The 14,258-nt window shown below is 44.9% G+C and overlaps 1 protein-coding gene across 1 annotated transcript in view; it reads left to right on the forward strand.

Moving 5' to 3' along the window:
* LOC121866703 (epithelial splicing regulatory protein 1-like) overlaps window positions 1-14,258 on the forward strand; it is a gene marked incomplete at its 3' end in the record, with an annotated part of 125,300 nt that overhangs the window by 11,579 nt on the left and 99,463 nt on the right. The window contains exon 2 of the mRNA XM_042366412.1: window positions 10,803-10,946. Within this exon, the coding sequence (XP_042222346.1) occupies window positions 10,803-10,946 (144 nt within the window). The remainder of the gene's footprint in view (window positions 1-10,802; window positions 10,947-14,258) is intronic.

Raw genomic sequence — 14,258 nt, forward strand, 5'->3', positions numbered from 1 at the left:
GCGTGACAGGTACAGGTGAGTGGAGGGCGGGGAGTGTAGGGGTGCCGTATATGGAGGCCCCCGCCACGGTCCTCACTCACGGCTACAATGGGATGAGGTGCTCGGTTCTTTTTTGTTTTAATGGGGATTTAAATACTGGACCTGTGAGTTTGTAGTGGAGGGGGCGGCTCTTGTCTTGGTAAGGGCGGCTTTTCTTGTGGCGGGGGGCGGCTCTTGTTGTGGTGGTGGTTGAGGCTTTTACGGTCGTGTCGTCACCGCTGGAGTTAAGACACGCTTTTATTAACCAATTAAAACTAAACTGTTAATTTATTTTTATTTTTTTATGTAAGTGTTCTACTCCTTTGTACATAAGTTTAAGGATGATAATATTTTAAGTAGGGTAAAGGTAAATATATTGAAACACACACACACACACACACACACACACGCACACACACGCACACACGCACACACACACACACACACACACACACACACACACACACACACACACACACACACACACACGAGACACTGAGTCACATTTGGTCTAGAATAGAAGAATTACTCACTTCACCTGAGAGAAAGTGTAATTACTGTGGTGTTCCTTCGTCGGGGCCAGGTAACATGTCCTGCACTACTGACGCAGGTGTGTGTGTCCGGAGGCTGAGGGGGGGACAGAGGAAAACCCACGGATTAAAACCCACCCAGACAAAACCTAACCTGAGCTAACACACCCAGCTTAACCATACTTACCTAACCTAGCTTACCTGAACCTAATCTAAGAGAAGTAGGTTAGGTTAGTTGAAAATATATTTAGATCGTGTATTCTTGAGGAGAGACTTAGATATTGTTGTGAATACATATTATTCTAAACGATCTTACTAGAGAGTGTGTGTGTGTGTGTGTGTGTGTGTAAGTTGTTGTGGTGTATGGAAGGTGATGGTGTGTGGGCGGGTTCTTGGGGCGACACATCTCCACGTCACGCTACCCTCCAGGCTCTAGTGGGAGATGAATACCTCCCTCAGTCAAGCTACGGGACCTTTACCTCCCTCACCCCATGTTGTGAGGTGTGGAGGTAAGAGGGACTTGTATTAAACTCCTCACTAGAATCCCCTCCTCCTTCATCCAATCATGTGAGGGGGTTATGGGGGGGGCGTGGGCGTTAGGATACACTATTACATGCTATAGGATTCCCTCTTACCTTATCAGTTATTGTAGGATGGCAGGAGAGTTGGATGTTTATGTTTTTTATTCAAACAAATTGGGAGACACGACACTCACACTTGTCTGATGATTTCGGTGATGCAGTCAATATTCTTCATCTGTCGGGTCGTTGGGTTTGTTGGTGATGATTCATTGTTAACCTGGCACGGTGTTGGGACCCGGCCTGCCCTGCCCTGACCTGGTCTGGTACTCACTTTCAGAGTTTTGCTCGTGTGTGTGTGTGTGTGTGTGTGTGTGTGTGTGTGTGTGTGTGTTCGTTCACCCCGTTTGGTATACGTCGAAGTCCTCTTGCCGTCCTTGGGTATAAAAGTCACAATTATTTATTACATTACTCTTATTATGATGCAAGAACATAAGAATGGAGGAAACTACAGCCGGCCTATTGACCCATACTAGGCAGCCCCGCTTACACCCAACCCCTATCGCTCATATATCCGTACAACTTATATTAAAGTGTATTAATTTCTAAATCATTTTTGCTTATAAGTGACCAATATGTACCGTAAGTATGATGTGTATAGGCATGTGTGGTCATCTGTTTTGTGTGTGTGTAGGTGTGTGTGTGTGTGTGTGTCTAGCGAGGGCAGCAGCTGGCGGTGGCTCGGACTCCCTTCCAGCACCTCCACATTCTTCCCTTTGTCACTCCTGCTAAATTGGTCCAGTTTTTTGAGCAGGAGGTCGGCCACATTGGAACTATCGCCTCCCCCCTCCCCACACACCTCTGATGCTTCTGACGACTACTGTGTTAATTGACTGCGGGCTTGTAACGTAACAGGTTTTTGTGTGTGTGTGTCTTTCGGTGAGGCAACTTGGGCGGTGGTAACAATTTAAAGGATCATTAAAAAAAACACATAATGAGAGTTTTGTCAGAAGTTCATAGTGAAGATAACAGGTGAATTGCGAAAGTGTAAGATGAAAGTTTATTGCCAAAAAAATCAGATGACATGAAAATTACTCGCCACATCTTTTTATCGCCTAATGATTAATCACCTAACGCTACCCGAACCCAATCTAACCTAATCCCCAGGTAGCATTTGGGTTTTTTTTAATCATCAGGTGAAATAAACTTTAAGGGGAGGAGGAGGAGGGGGGGGGGATAATCGTCAGGTGGTCCCAAAATTCTCCTGCATGGTGTCCCTTCTGCAGGATTAAGACACCGTTGTCCCATCTCCTTGATACACCTGTAATTTGGAGCGTCATCGGAAGGTAGATAGATGTTATATACCTAGGTCTATAAGTCAGAGTATAGCGTATCAAGAGTTTATCATTAGGTGAAGCGTAGGTAACCACTTTCTCTTTCTGATGGTCCACTACCCTTCAACTGAGATCAACAGAACGTATCTAGTTATGGGAAGATCTTATTGTGGTGTTGACGTTCTTCTGACTATTAATGTTTGCCGCACTTTGAGTTGTGTGTATAAGATGTCTTAGTCCACTCTTTACACCTCCAGTTAAGAGATGAATTTAATGTAGTAACCATTTAAGATTGAAGGACGTCGCGTGGTGTGGTAGGTTCCCCGTGGAGGCGTGTGGGGTGGTGAGGTGAGGTGAGGAGGTGCTCTACGCAGTTAATTCATTACAGTGTATAACTGCTCTAACCATCATGTCTTAAGGTTAGGTTAGGTTACATTAGGCTAGGTTAGATTGCGTTAGGTTAAGTTGTCTTCTCCTCCCATGTTAACAAAACCTACTGTTATATCTGTTAAGGTTGTGTGTCTGTACCGTTATTGTGATGTTTACTTTAGGTGTGACTTATGACGCCACTCTCCTTGACTCGACAACCACTTGCCTGTTGATTGGGACCTGTTGTGTGTTTGTTGGTCGGTGTCTTGTGGAAGAAACTACAGCCAGCCTATTGACCCATACTAGGCAGCCCTGTTTACACCCAACCCCTATCGCTCATATATCCATCCAACCTATGTCTGACGCTATCCAGGGTATTCGAGTTAATGATGATCTTTGGTCGATGAGTTAGTCTTGAGATGTGATGTGTTGGAGACGTAGTTTGGTGATTAAGATTGGTTACTGATGGTTGAAGTGGGTGTTGGAGGAGGATTTTTTTTAAGTGGGTGTTGATACTATAGGAGGTGGTGGAGGTGTCGTGGTTGATGGTAATGGTGGTGGAGGTGTCGTGGTTGATGATAATGGTGGTGGAGGTGTCGTGGTTGATGGTAATGGTGGTGGAGGTGTCGTGGTTGATGGTAATGGTGGTGGAGGTGTCGTGGTTGATGATAATGGTGGTGGAGGTGTCGTGGTTGATGGTAATGGTGGTGGAGGTATCGTGGTTGAGTGAGGTGGGTACTGACGGAGGGAGCAATGAGGCAGCGGGAGAAATGAAAACTACAGTGTGTTTAGGTGTTACTCTCTCCCTCATACCTGTCTGGAGAACTGAGTAATTACCTTCATATATCGCCTACCTGAGTCCAGTTAAATCTCTCTCTCTCTCTCTCTCTCTCTCTCTCTCTCTCTCTCTTGATTTTGTGGTGTATGTTATTTAACCCGTTGAGTCCTTGAGGGTTAAGTAACAGTCCTCAAAGGGTTAAATTATTGTTATCAAAGGGTTAAAACATTTTCAAACAGTTAAGTTATCGGTGTCACAAGAGTTAAACAATCATCATCAAAGGGTTTAATCATCGTCCTCAAAGGGTTAAAACATCGTCTTCAAAGGGTTAAACAATAATCATCAAAGGGTTAAAACATCGTCCTCAAAGGGTTAAAACATCGTCTTCAAAGGGTTAAAACATCGTCCACTGTGTTCACCTGTGTACCTTGACGCTTGGGTATAGGACAGGTTAGTGTGTACCCCAGGGAGGAGGGGGGGGGGGTGTCCTTGGTCAGGCTACTTAACAGTTAAACAGTTACAGCACACAGTCTACTTACTGACTGTCCTCGTCACAGTCTCTCCTCTCACTCACACTGTCTGCCCCGCCCTTCTTATCTATGCCTCCCCCTCTTTCTCTCACTCCCCCCTCCCTCTTTCTCTCACTTTCCCTTCCCCCCCCCTTTCTCTCACTTCTACCTCCCCTTTCTCTCACTTCTACCTCCCCCTTTCTCTCACTTCTACCTCCCCTTTCTCTCACTTCTACCTCCCACCTTTCTCTCACTTTCCCCTCTCCTTTCTCTCTCACTTTCCCCTCTCCCATTCTCTCACTTTCCTCCCCTTTCCCTCACTTTCCCTCCTTTCACTTTTCCCTCTCCCATTCCTTTTCCCCCCCCCCTCACTTCCCCTCCCTCTTTCTCTCACTTCCTTCCACGCGCCACCATTCGACCTCTCCTGACCCGACCCACCCCTGACCCGACCCACCCTGACCTCACACCCTGACCTCACTTCTCTCACCAATACACAAAAATCACTCATTTTATCCTACTGCCGCCGACGCACCTTGTTAGAGTGTGTGAGTGCGTGTAGTGTGTGTGTGTGTGTGTGTGTGTAGTGTGTGTGCGTGTGTAGTGTGTGTGCGTGTAGCGTGTGTAGTGTGTGTGCGTGTGTAGTGTGTGTGCGTGTGTGTGCGTGTGTAGTGTGTGTGCGTGTGTGTGTAGTGTGTGTGCGTGTGGTGTGTGTGCGTGTGTAGTGTGTGTGCGTGTGTAGTGTGTGTGTGTGTGTGTGTGTGCGTGTGTGTAGTGTGCGTGTGTAGTGTGTGTGTGTGTGTGTGTAGTGTGTGTGTAGTGTGTGTGCGTGTGTGTGTGTGTGTGTGTGTGTGTGTGTGTGTACATATTATACTGCCTTGGGAAAAATATATTTGTTTTAATTTTGTATTTGTAAATTTATCTGAATATAGTTTTATGATGAAAGGACCGAGTGTGTGTTTGTGTGTTGGTTGTAAACATTGTGTTGTGTATAGTGACGTTGTATGATGTATAGTAACGTTGTATGATGTATAGTGACGTTGTATGATGTATAGTAACGTTGTCTAATCTATAGTGTCGTTTGTATGGTGTATAGTGACGTGTTATCTATAGTGACATTGTGTTGTGGTGTAAAGTTGTGTTGTTTGGTGTATAGTGACGTTTGTATGATGTATAGTGACGTTGTATGATGTATAGTAACGTTGTATGATGTATAGTAACGTTGTATGATGTATAGTAACGTTGTCTAATCTATAGTGTCGTTTGTATGGTGTATAGTGACGTGTTATCTATAGTGACATTGTGTTGTGGTGTAAAGTTGTGTTGTCTGGTGTATAGTGACGTTTGTATGATGTATAGTGACGTTGTATAATGTATAGTGACGTTGTATGATGTATAGTGACGTTGGCATCTCCTCCTCCTCTCCCTACCATACAACACCTCAGTTTAGCATATACCAGCTCACCTCATCTCGCCACGCCACACCACACTACGCCACACCACGCCTCACCTTCGTCTTAGCACGTGCGATGGTCTCTTGGCAGCTGCGTCATTCTGCGTATCGTCGGTGTAGTGTTGCCTTCCTGTACACCAGTTTCCCGGTAGTGTATTTCCTCCCAGTTAGTATCAACCGGTACGGACTGGTTGGTGTGGTGCTTCAGTAGTAGAGTAATGCCGCTTGAATGAGATACGCTTCATTGCTTCACTGTCTTATGAGTCATCAGGGAATTTGTCCTCAAGGGATTTTTAAGAATTGAGTGAAAGCCAAGAGTGGGTGTTGGGGGAGGTGGGGGTGTGCAGGAGGGTGTTGGGGAGGTGGGGGTGTGCAGGAGGGTGTTGGGGGGAGGTGTGGAGGAGGTGTTGGGGAGGTGGGGGGTGTGCAGGAGGGTGTTGGGGAGGTGGGGGGTGTGCAGGAGGGTGTTGGAGGAGGTGGGGGTGTGCAGGAGGGTGTTGGGGGAGGTGGGGTGTGCAGGAGGGTGTTGGGGGAGGTGGAGTGGGAGGGTGTTAGGGGAGGTGGGGTGTGGAGGAGGGGTGTTGGGAGGTGGAGGTGTGCAGGAGGGTGTTAGGGGAGGTGGGGGTGTGGAGGAGGGTGTTGGGGGAGGTGGGTCCAGGCAGTCATCTGGATCAAACATTTTTGGGGGGATCACCTGAAGATTACTCCCCTAACTTAGGATTAAATAAACGCCCTAAACCTAACCTAACCCTCCCAGGTAACGTTGGGGTGTTTAATCATCAGGTAAAATAAGCTTGAGGGGGGGGGGGTAATCTTCAGGTGATTTTTTTTTAACGGGAGACCAAACAAGATCTTTGATAGGTAAAGTAATATGGTCAATAGTTATCATTAGAGAGACTAACAGACAGTGACGGTGTATGATGGTCTTATTGGTGTGTGACGATGAATGATTGTTGCTTTCTTCTTTCCAGCTTAACTTTCTCTTCTCCCTATTTCCCCACCCATCCTCCCCTTTACTTTCTGTCCCATCCCCACTAACTTTTCTCCTCTCCTCTCTTCTCCCCTACTCAACCACCTTTCTCCTCTACCCCAATCAACCCTCACCTGCCTCACCCATCCCTCACCTTAGCCTCACCCACCTCCCCAACCTCCCTCACCCTTCCCCCACCTCCCCCAATCACCCCTCACTCCCTTCTTGTCTTATTGAACCGCTGGTGTGAAAAGTTATTATCTCTCTCTCTCTCTCTCTCTCTCTCTCTCTCTCTCTCTCTAGTTGTTGTGGATGAGGGAAGGGTAGGATGGAGAGAGAGAGAGAGAGAGAGAGAGAGAGAGAGAGAGAGAGAGAGAATATCAGACAGTAACTCAATCCTAATTCGACACTCTTTCCCGTTACTCAGTGTCCGGGCGTGACGTTTTCATACTGAGTGACCTTATTGAGTGACCTTATTGAGTGACCTTTCGAAAACGTATCATAGGAGTGGAATGGTTTCGTTATCTTATGAGTAAATGAAAGAAAACCCGATAATATTTTTTTTGTTATCTATACGTAATCAGGTTATGAGGATAGTGTGTGTGTGTGTGTGTGTGTGTGGCTTTGGTTGATTAGCCCAGTTGAAATTGATGTTGGTGTTGTTTGACTTTGAAGAGGAGGAGGAGGAGGAGGGAAGGGTGTGAAGAAGGGGGTGGAGGAGGAGGTGGGGATAGGGGGTTGGTGGAGGAGGTAGAGATGGCGGAGGAGGGAGAGAAGGCAAGGGTGAATGAGGAAGAGAGTAGGCGTAGGAGAAGGAACATGGAGAGAAGGAGGGAGAGAAGGAGGAGGAACAGAAGGTGGTGAAGGAGAACATAATGGCTTTAGGTGTAATTCCTGGAAGATCATTAAGGTCAGCTCATTAACCTCGGATATTGTCTAGACTTCTTGTTCCACGTTGGTTAATGAGCAGGTGAGATCAGGTGTAACAAATACCTGGCGAAAACACGTGCGGGTCCAGGTGTATCGAGAAGCTAATGAACTACACAGGTGAGGTTAGGTGAGTTTTGTCACGTGATAGAACGTGTGAATTTAATTTCGCCTAAGTTTTAGATAGATCACGTGAAGATTAGGCACCCCGGCGTATATTACCTGATGATTAAACACCTGAGCGCTAATTGGGGAGGGTTTGGTTAAGTTTGATTTAGGGTGGTTAATCATCAGGTGAAATAAGCTGGGGTGTCTAAGCTTCATGGGGAAATAAGCTGGGGTGTTTAATCTTGATGGGGAAATAAGCTGGGGTGTCTAATCTTGATGGGGAAATAAGCTGGGGTGTCTAATCTTGATGGGGAAATAAGCTGGGGTGTTTAATCTTGATGAGGAAATAAGCTGGGGTGTTTAATCTTGATGGGGAAATAAGCTGGGGTGTTTAATCTTGATGGGGAAATAAGCTGGGGTGTCTAATCTTGATGGGGAAATAAGCTGGGGTGTTTAATCTTGATGGGGAAATAAGCTGGGGTGTCTAATCTTGATGAGGAAATAAGCTGGGGTGTCTAATCTTGATGAGGAAATAAGCTGGGGTGTCTAAGCTTCATGGGCAAATAAGCTGGGGTGTTTAATTTCCACATGATCGGGCTTATGTAAACAGGTGGAATCATGAATGCCGTGTCACCTAATTGGACAGGTCAGCGAGATGGGTATTACACACACGCACGCACACACACACGCACATACATACACACACACGCACACACAGACTGGGGATGGAAAGGAGGGAAGGGGTGGTGGAGGGGGAAATTAGGCCAGATTTTCACTCCGGTTACAAAGTGGGTTACCCCTCTCTTACCCCCTCCCCCCCCAAGGATGCAATAAGGGCGAGATAGTAATGGTAGTGGCAAGCGTTTTAGACCCTTCCAGCATTGACCTATAGACCGGTTTGACCAGTCCACTCCCTCCCTCCATCCCTCCTCCCCCCTTCCCTCCATCTCTACCCCTTCCCCTCTCCTGTGTACTGATAATAATTTGGGGAAATACCGTTTGTTCCCTCCTTTATTCCCGCTTGTTCTCTTATTTATTCCCGTTTGTTCCTTCCTTTATTCCCATTTATTCCCTCCTTTACTCCCGTTTGTTCCCTCCTTTACTCCCTTTTGTTTCCTCCTTTACTCCTGTTTGTTCCCTCCTTCACTCCTGTTTACTCCCTTTTGTGCCCTCCTTTACTCCCGTTTGTCTCGTGTCAGCAGGTGTCACATGAAGGTTAGGTTAGGTTAGGGATACAGAGCTATTGAGGTCTCTTGTGTGTGATATAAAACTAGTGTTATTGTCGCTTTCGTGTAGATGTCCATGGCAAGATGCCGATTTTTAATGATTAACCAGATTTCCATTCAGATTTTGTGTCTATGCAGATTTCTTGAGACATTATATATATATATATATATATATATATATATATATATATATATATATATATATATATATATATATATATATATATATATATATATTCTCTTCTCTTTCTTTCATCATCCTGTTCTGTTGATTCTTCTTTTCCCTCTGTCTTCTCTTGACCTCCTTTCTCTCTCTCTCTCTCTCTCTCTGTCTTTTTGTTTTTGTTTCTCTCTTTCTCTGCCTGTGTGTCTCTCTCTCTCTCTCTCTCTCTCATATCTTCCTACAGTGTTCTTCAGGGTGATCGTTATTGTATCTAGCGAGTGTTAAGTAGGTTTGTCTTGACACACTTAACCTGATGGACTTGTGTCGGTAGTAAAACACTTAAAGGGGGAAGAATGCACTTTCCTTTATCCCGATTTCGTATGCTAATGAGGGTAATTAGCAGGTGTTTTAAGGTGTTGATGACTCGATAAACACACCTGGGTAAAGCTAAGAATTCCGAGTCGATATCTTTGTGTTTATTGGTCCGTTCTGGCAAGTGATTCCCTGTGATTGGTCAGGAAGTAGTTTATTCAGATCAGCGCTCTCACCTGATTGGTCACCGTAGATAATTACATTCCGACCAATGAGCTTCTATGCGTAACCGCCCCATAACTAATCTGTTGAGACCAAAGACTTTACCTGATTGGACTGCAGAGGATAATTACAGGATAATGACGTCACCTAATTGGTCCAACAGCAAGATTTATTGTGACTCGGGATCAAATTTAATTGGTTGATCAATATTCCGATCAGAGGAGATGATGTAACGCTCACTAACTGATGGAGAGCGTATAAGGGCGTATCTTATTGCACTGGCGTATAAGATTTCGCGTAAGGTGTGATATTGCGGGTTTTTTACCTAATTGGTGAAGTAATTTATGATATGATTATAGAAGGGTTGTTATTGGTTATGGTATATGTTATAACTGGGTGTTGTAGTTAGAAAGTAGATAGTAGTTACGTTGCATGTTTGGGTTGTTAGCAGATTAATAATGCTTTGTTAACGACTGTGCTTTTTATTTATGCTTGTGCTTGTTGGATGGTCAGTAAGCCTCACCCCCCCTTACCTTACCTTACCCCCCCCCCTCCCCTATGCCTGTCCCCCACACCCTCCCCCACGCAGGCAGGAGTGGTTGTGGGTGGGGGCGGCTGCTTGCTTCCTGTTCACTACTGATGCTTTAACATAACTGTGAGGCAAGTGTCTGGTTAGCTACTGATGGTATATTGATTATTACTATTATTATTATTATTATTATTATTATTATTATTATTATTATTATTTTCTAGTTATAAAAATACACTTTATGAAATATTTTGATACTTTTACCTAATACCATATATGCTTTTTCTTAAGATACGTTTAAGTTATCATTTGTATGCATAGTGTAGAACCACATCACCATATATACTGCTTTAAATACATAGTGTATTATTTCTTTATTTCCTCGAGTATACTTCACTACACTTTACTTTTGTTATTCATATTATACAAAGGTGAACGCAGGTGAGATAACGCTGGGGGTGAATAATCTTCAGGTGATCCTTTTATTATTTAGGATATTCGTATCGATGAGTCAAGTGTTTTTTTTATTTCATTGCTTTGTATAATGAATGGATCGCCTGAATGAATGATTGTCAGTTCATCCAAAGCCTTTCATTTCCTGGCTTCTCTCAGTTGTGTCGATTCATCCACATCCCGACTCCACCACTACCACTCCTTCCACCAGTCATCCACCATCTCGTCTCAATCTATAGCCTCATCATCCACCTCCTCATCCACTCATGCATTTTTCATTTCCCGACTCCACCTCAGTCATCCACCAGTCATCCACCACCACTAGTCATCTACCATCACTTCCCTCCTACAAGAGCCAAGACTAACCCTGTGTTGTGTTGTTACAGGTGGTTACAGAACAGCAGTACATCATCAGGCCGCCCACCGAGGACATCAACGAGAACGTGTTGGGCGAGCAGTGCCGGGAGGACTTTGGCCTAACTGAGGACCAGGTCAAGAACGGCCAACCTCTCGAGAACGTCATCGACTCGGTCAGTACTACTTTACTTTTCTTTACCTGTGTGGTAGTATTTTGTGTCTTCAAGTACACCTGTTGCACCTGTTGTTAATTTCTATAGTTTGAGGACGATGGTTTTAACCCTTTGGGGATGATGGTTTTAAACCCTTTGAGGACGATGGTTTTAACCCTTTGGGGATGATGGTTTTAAACCCTTTGAGGACGATGGTTTTAAACCCTTTGAGGACGATGGTTTTAACCCCTTGAGAAAATTGGTTTTAACCCTTTGAGGACCTATGGTTTTAACCCTTTGAGAATGATTTTTAACCCCTTGAGGAAATTGGTTTTAACCCTTTGAGGACTATGGTTTTAACCCTTTGAGGATGATTTTTAACCCCTTGAGGAAATTGGTTTTAACCCTTTGAGGACGATGGTTTTAACCCTTTGCGGACGATGGTTTTAACCCCTTCATTATTACAGCTTAAATTAGTCCCTTAAGAGGGTTGTTGCCTAAACCATTATTCTAAAAAGGGTTTTACGTTAAACCTTCATTCTCAAACATAAACCCATCGTCCTTGTATAGGGTGAAGAGTTGCGCTGTTATAGAGGTCTTGTGAGATACTGCCACATTTACTTCCCAGACGTCGTTCACCTTCAAGCAGGGAAACTCCTTGATGTTTATTTATGTCCTTCAGCAAATACCGTTTAACCTGTGTTTCCTGGTACTCTTAAAAAAACCTCTGTATAACGGACTATATGGATGAGAAAGTCCGTTATGTCGAGGGTCCGTTAGATATGAAACCTCTATCTAATGAACTATATAGAGATTAAAAGTCCGTTATGTCGAAGGTCCGTTAGATGTTAAATCCTCCACCATCTAACGGATTATGTGGAGAGAGAAGTCCGTTATTTGGAGGTTTTACTGTGTACGGAAATTTCATTCTGTTTACCACTAACTTCCTCCCCACTACCACCAATTCCTCACCACCACAGCCAACTCCTCCCCACCACCACTACCTCCTCACCACTTCCACTACCTCCTCCCCACCACCACCACTTCCTCCCCACCACCACCAACTCCTCCCCACCACCACCACCAACTCCTCCCCACCACCTCCTCACCACCACCTCTCCTCCCACCACCACTCCTCCCCACCACCACCACCAACCTCCCCCACCACCACCACCAACTCCTCCCACCACCACCACCAGCTCCTCCCACCACCAACTCCTCCCACCACCACCACCAACTCCCCCACCACCACCACCAACTCCTCTCCTCCCACCACCACCACTCCTCCCACCAACTCCTCCCCACCACCACCAGCTCCTCCCACCACACAACTCCTCCCCACCACCAACTCCCTCCTCCCTACCACCACCACCACCAACTCCTCCCCACCACCACCAACTCCTCCCCACCACCACCACCTCCGCCATTGTGTTCCCGCCAAAATCCTCACGAAGGCATCAGCTGGGCGTGAGAGGAGTCATGTCACGTGTGTTTTGTTTACATCTGAGGAGGGGCCCCGTCCAGCAGTTGCCAGTCACATGGGGGGAGTGTGTTAACATCTGAGACACATCCCTGAACCTACAACTTGAAGCACATCTTTGAGACAAGACCACATCCTATAATTATATACATTATCTAAGTCACATCCCTAAGTTAACTCTCTGTATTGACATTTAAAAAACATATAAGTCGTTCAGTAAACCAACAAGTAGCGTAAATGATGAGAGTTATAGCGTAAAACTAAACTGTGCCGACCAGGACCCGACAGACACACACACACACACACACACACACACACAAAACCCCGGATGTTGTGTGTTTTGGCTTTGTTATGTTATGTTTGTTTATGTTTGGGAACCATTGATGTTTTTTTTATTACTGTAGAGTCTGTCTGTCTGTCTGTCTGTGTATGTCTGTCTATGTGTTAAGGGATAATCCTGTTATTATTGTTTTACTATTGATTAATTGGAAAGTAAACAAACGTATGTATGTTTTGTTGTATTAAGTGGTGTTTTAATGTTTTATTCAGGGCATTTGGTTTAATATTTGGGTGTATTGTTGTTTATGTTTAGTATTGTACTGTTTGCGGTTTAATTTTTTATTGTTTGCTGTTTATTTTTGGATTGTTTGCTGTTGTTTATTGTAGTATTATTTGTTGTATAATTTTGTATTGTTTGCTGTTGTTTGAAGTTGTTTGTTTTGTATTTACGCCGTCTTCCTATTGTGTAATACGTGGGTTCTGTTTTGTTTATCCTGTTTGGGTTTTTTCTCCCAGTCGCTGTGTAGGTTCGTGCGGGGCGGAGTGTGTCGGTGAGTCGGCAGCCTACATCCTCTCCCTCCCTCACCCCCTTGTTCTTCCTCCCTCACCCCCTGTGTTTCCTCCCTCACCCCCTGTGTTTCCTCCCTCACCCCCTGTTCTTCCTCCCTCACCCCATGTGTTTCCTCCCTCACCCCTCTGTTCTTCCTCCCTCACCCTCTGTGTTTCCTCCCTTACCCCCTGTGTTTCCTCCCTCACCCCATGTTTCCTCCCTCACCCCATGTTTCCTCCCTCACCTCGTTTCCTCCCTCACCCCCCGTGTTTCCTCCCTCACCTCGTTTCCTCCTTCACCCTCTGTAATTCATAACTCAGCCTCTGTTTTCCCTCCCTCGCCCCTTGACTCACATTTATACAAAATTCACAAGTCTACCATTATCGTAATACAATCATTAAAAAGTTGAATTCGAATGTTTATTTTTAATTCAATTTCATTCTACATGTCCTAAGATCCACCATAAGTCGAAGGTGAATCCCTGACATGCATTGCTAAGGTTTGGTTGGGACGGCCCCGTAAGGAAAACGCGCGTGTGTACAACCAAGATGGCTTCAGTATATTTGCGTATCTAAGCCATTTCTAAAAACTGGTACGTCAGGTTTGGGGGGCTGAAACACGGACCTCATGACCTGAATTAACTATTATTTGATATATTGGTTGAAATTATTTAGTCCCCGAGACGTTTCGTTACAGGGAAAGGTGGCGGCGTTGGTGAAGAAGTAAAGGGAGAAACGGCCTTGTTATTTATTTATTTATTTATTTATTTATTTATTTATATATTGAGAAAGGCGACGGAAATAACGAAAAATTGTTGTATGGATATAACAAAAATTATGAAGGTATTGGTGAGCAGCGAGACCCACTGTTTCATAATTATTTCTTATACAGTGTACGAGAGTTTCGCAACTTCACCACCAGCCTCTCACTCTCCCTCTCTCTTCCCAGCACCAGTGTGAGAGAACACACTACCCTTACCAAACACCGCATTGACCAATATAGCCTTCATTAACTTGCATTACTA

The sequence above is a fragment of the Homarus americanus genome, unplaced genomic scaffold (assembly GCF_018991925.1).
Source record: "Homarus americanus isolate GMGI-L3 unplaced genomic scaffold, GMGI_Hamer_2.0 scaffold51427, whole genome shotgun sequence".
Taxonomy (NCBI): Eukaryota; Metazoa; Arthropoda; class Malacostraca; order Decapoda; family Nephropidae; genus Homarus; species Homarus americanus.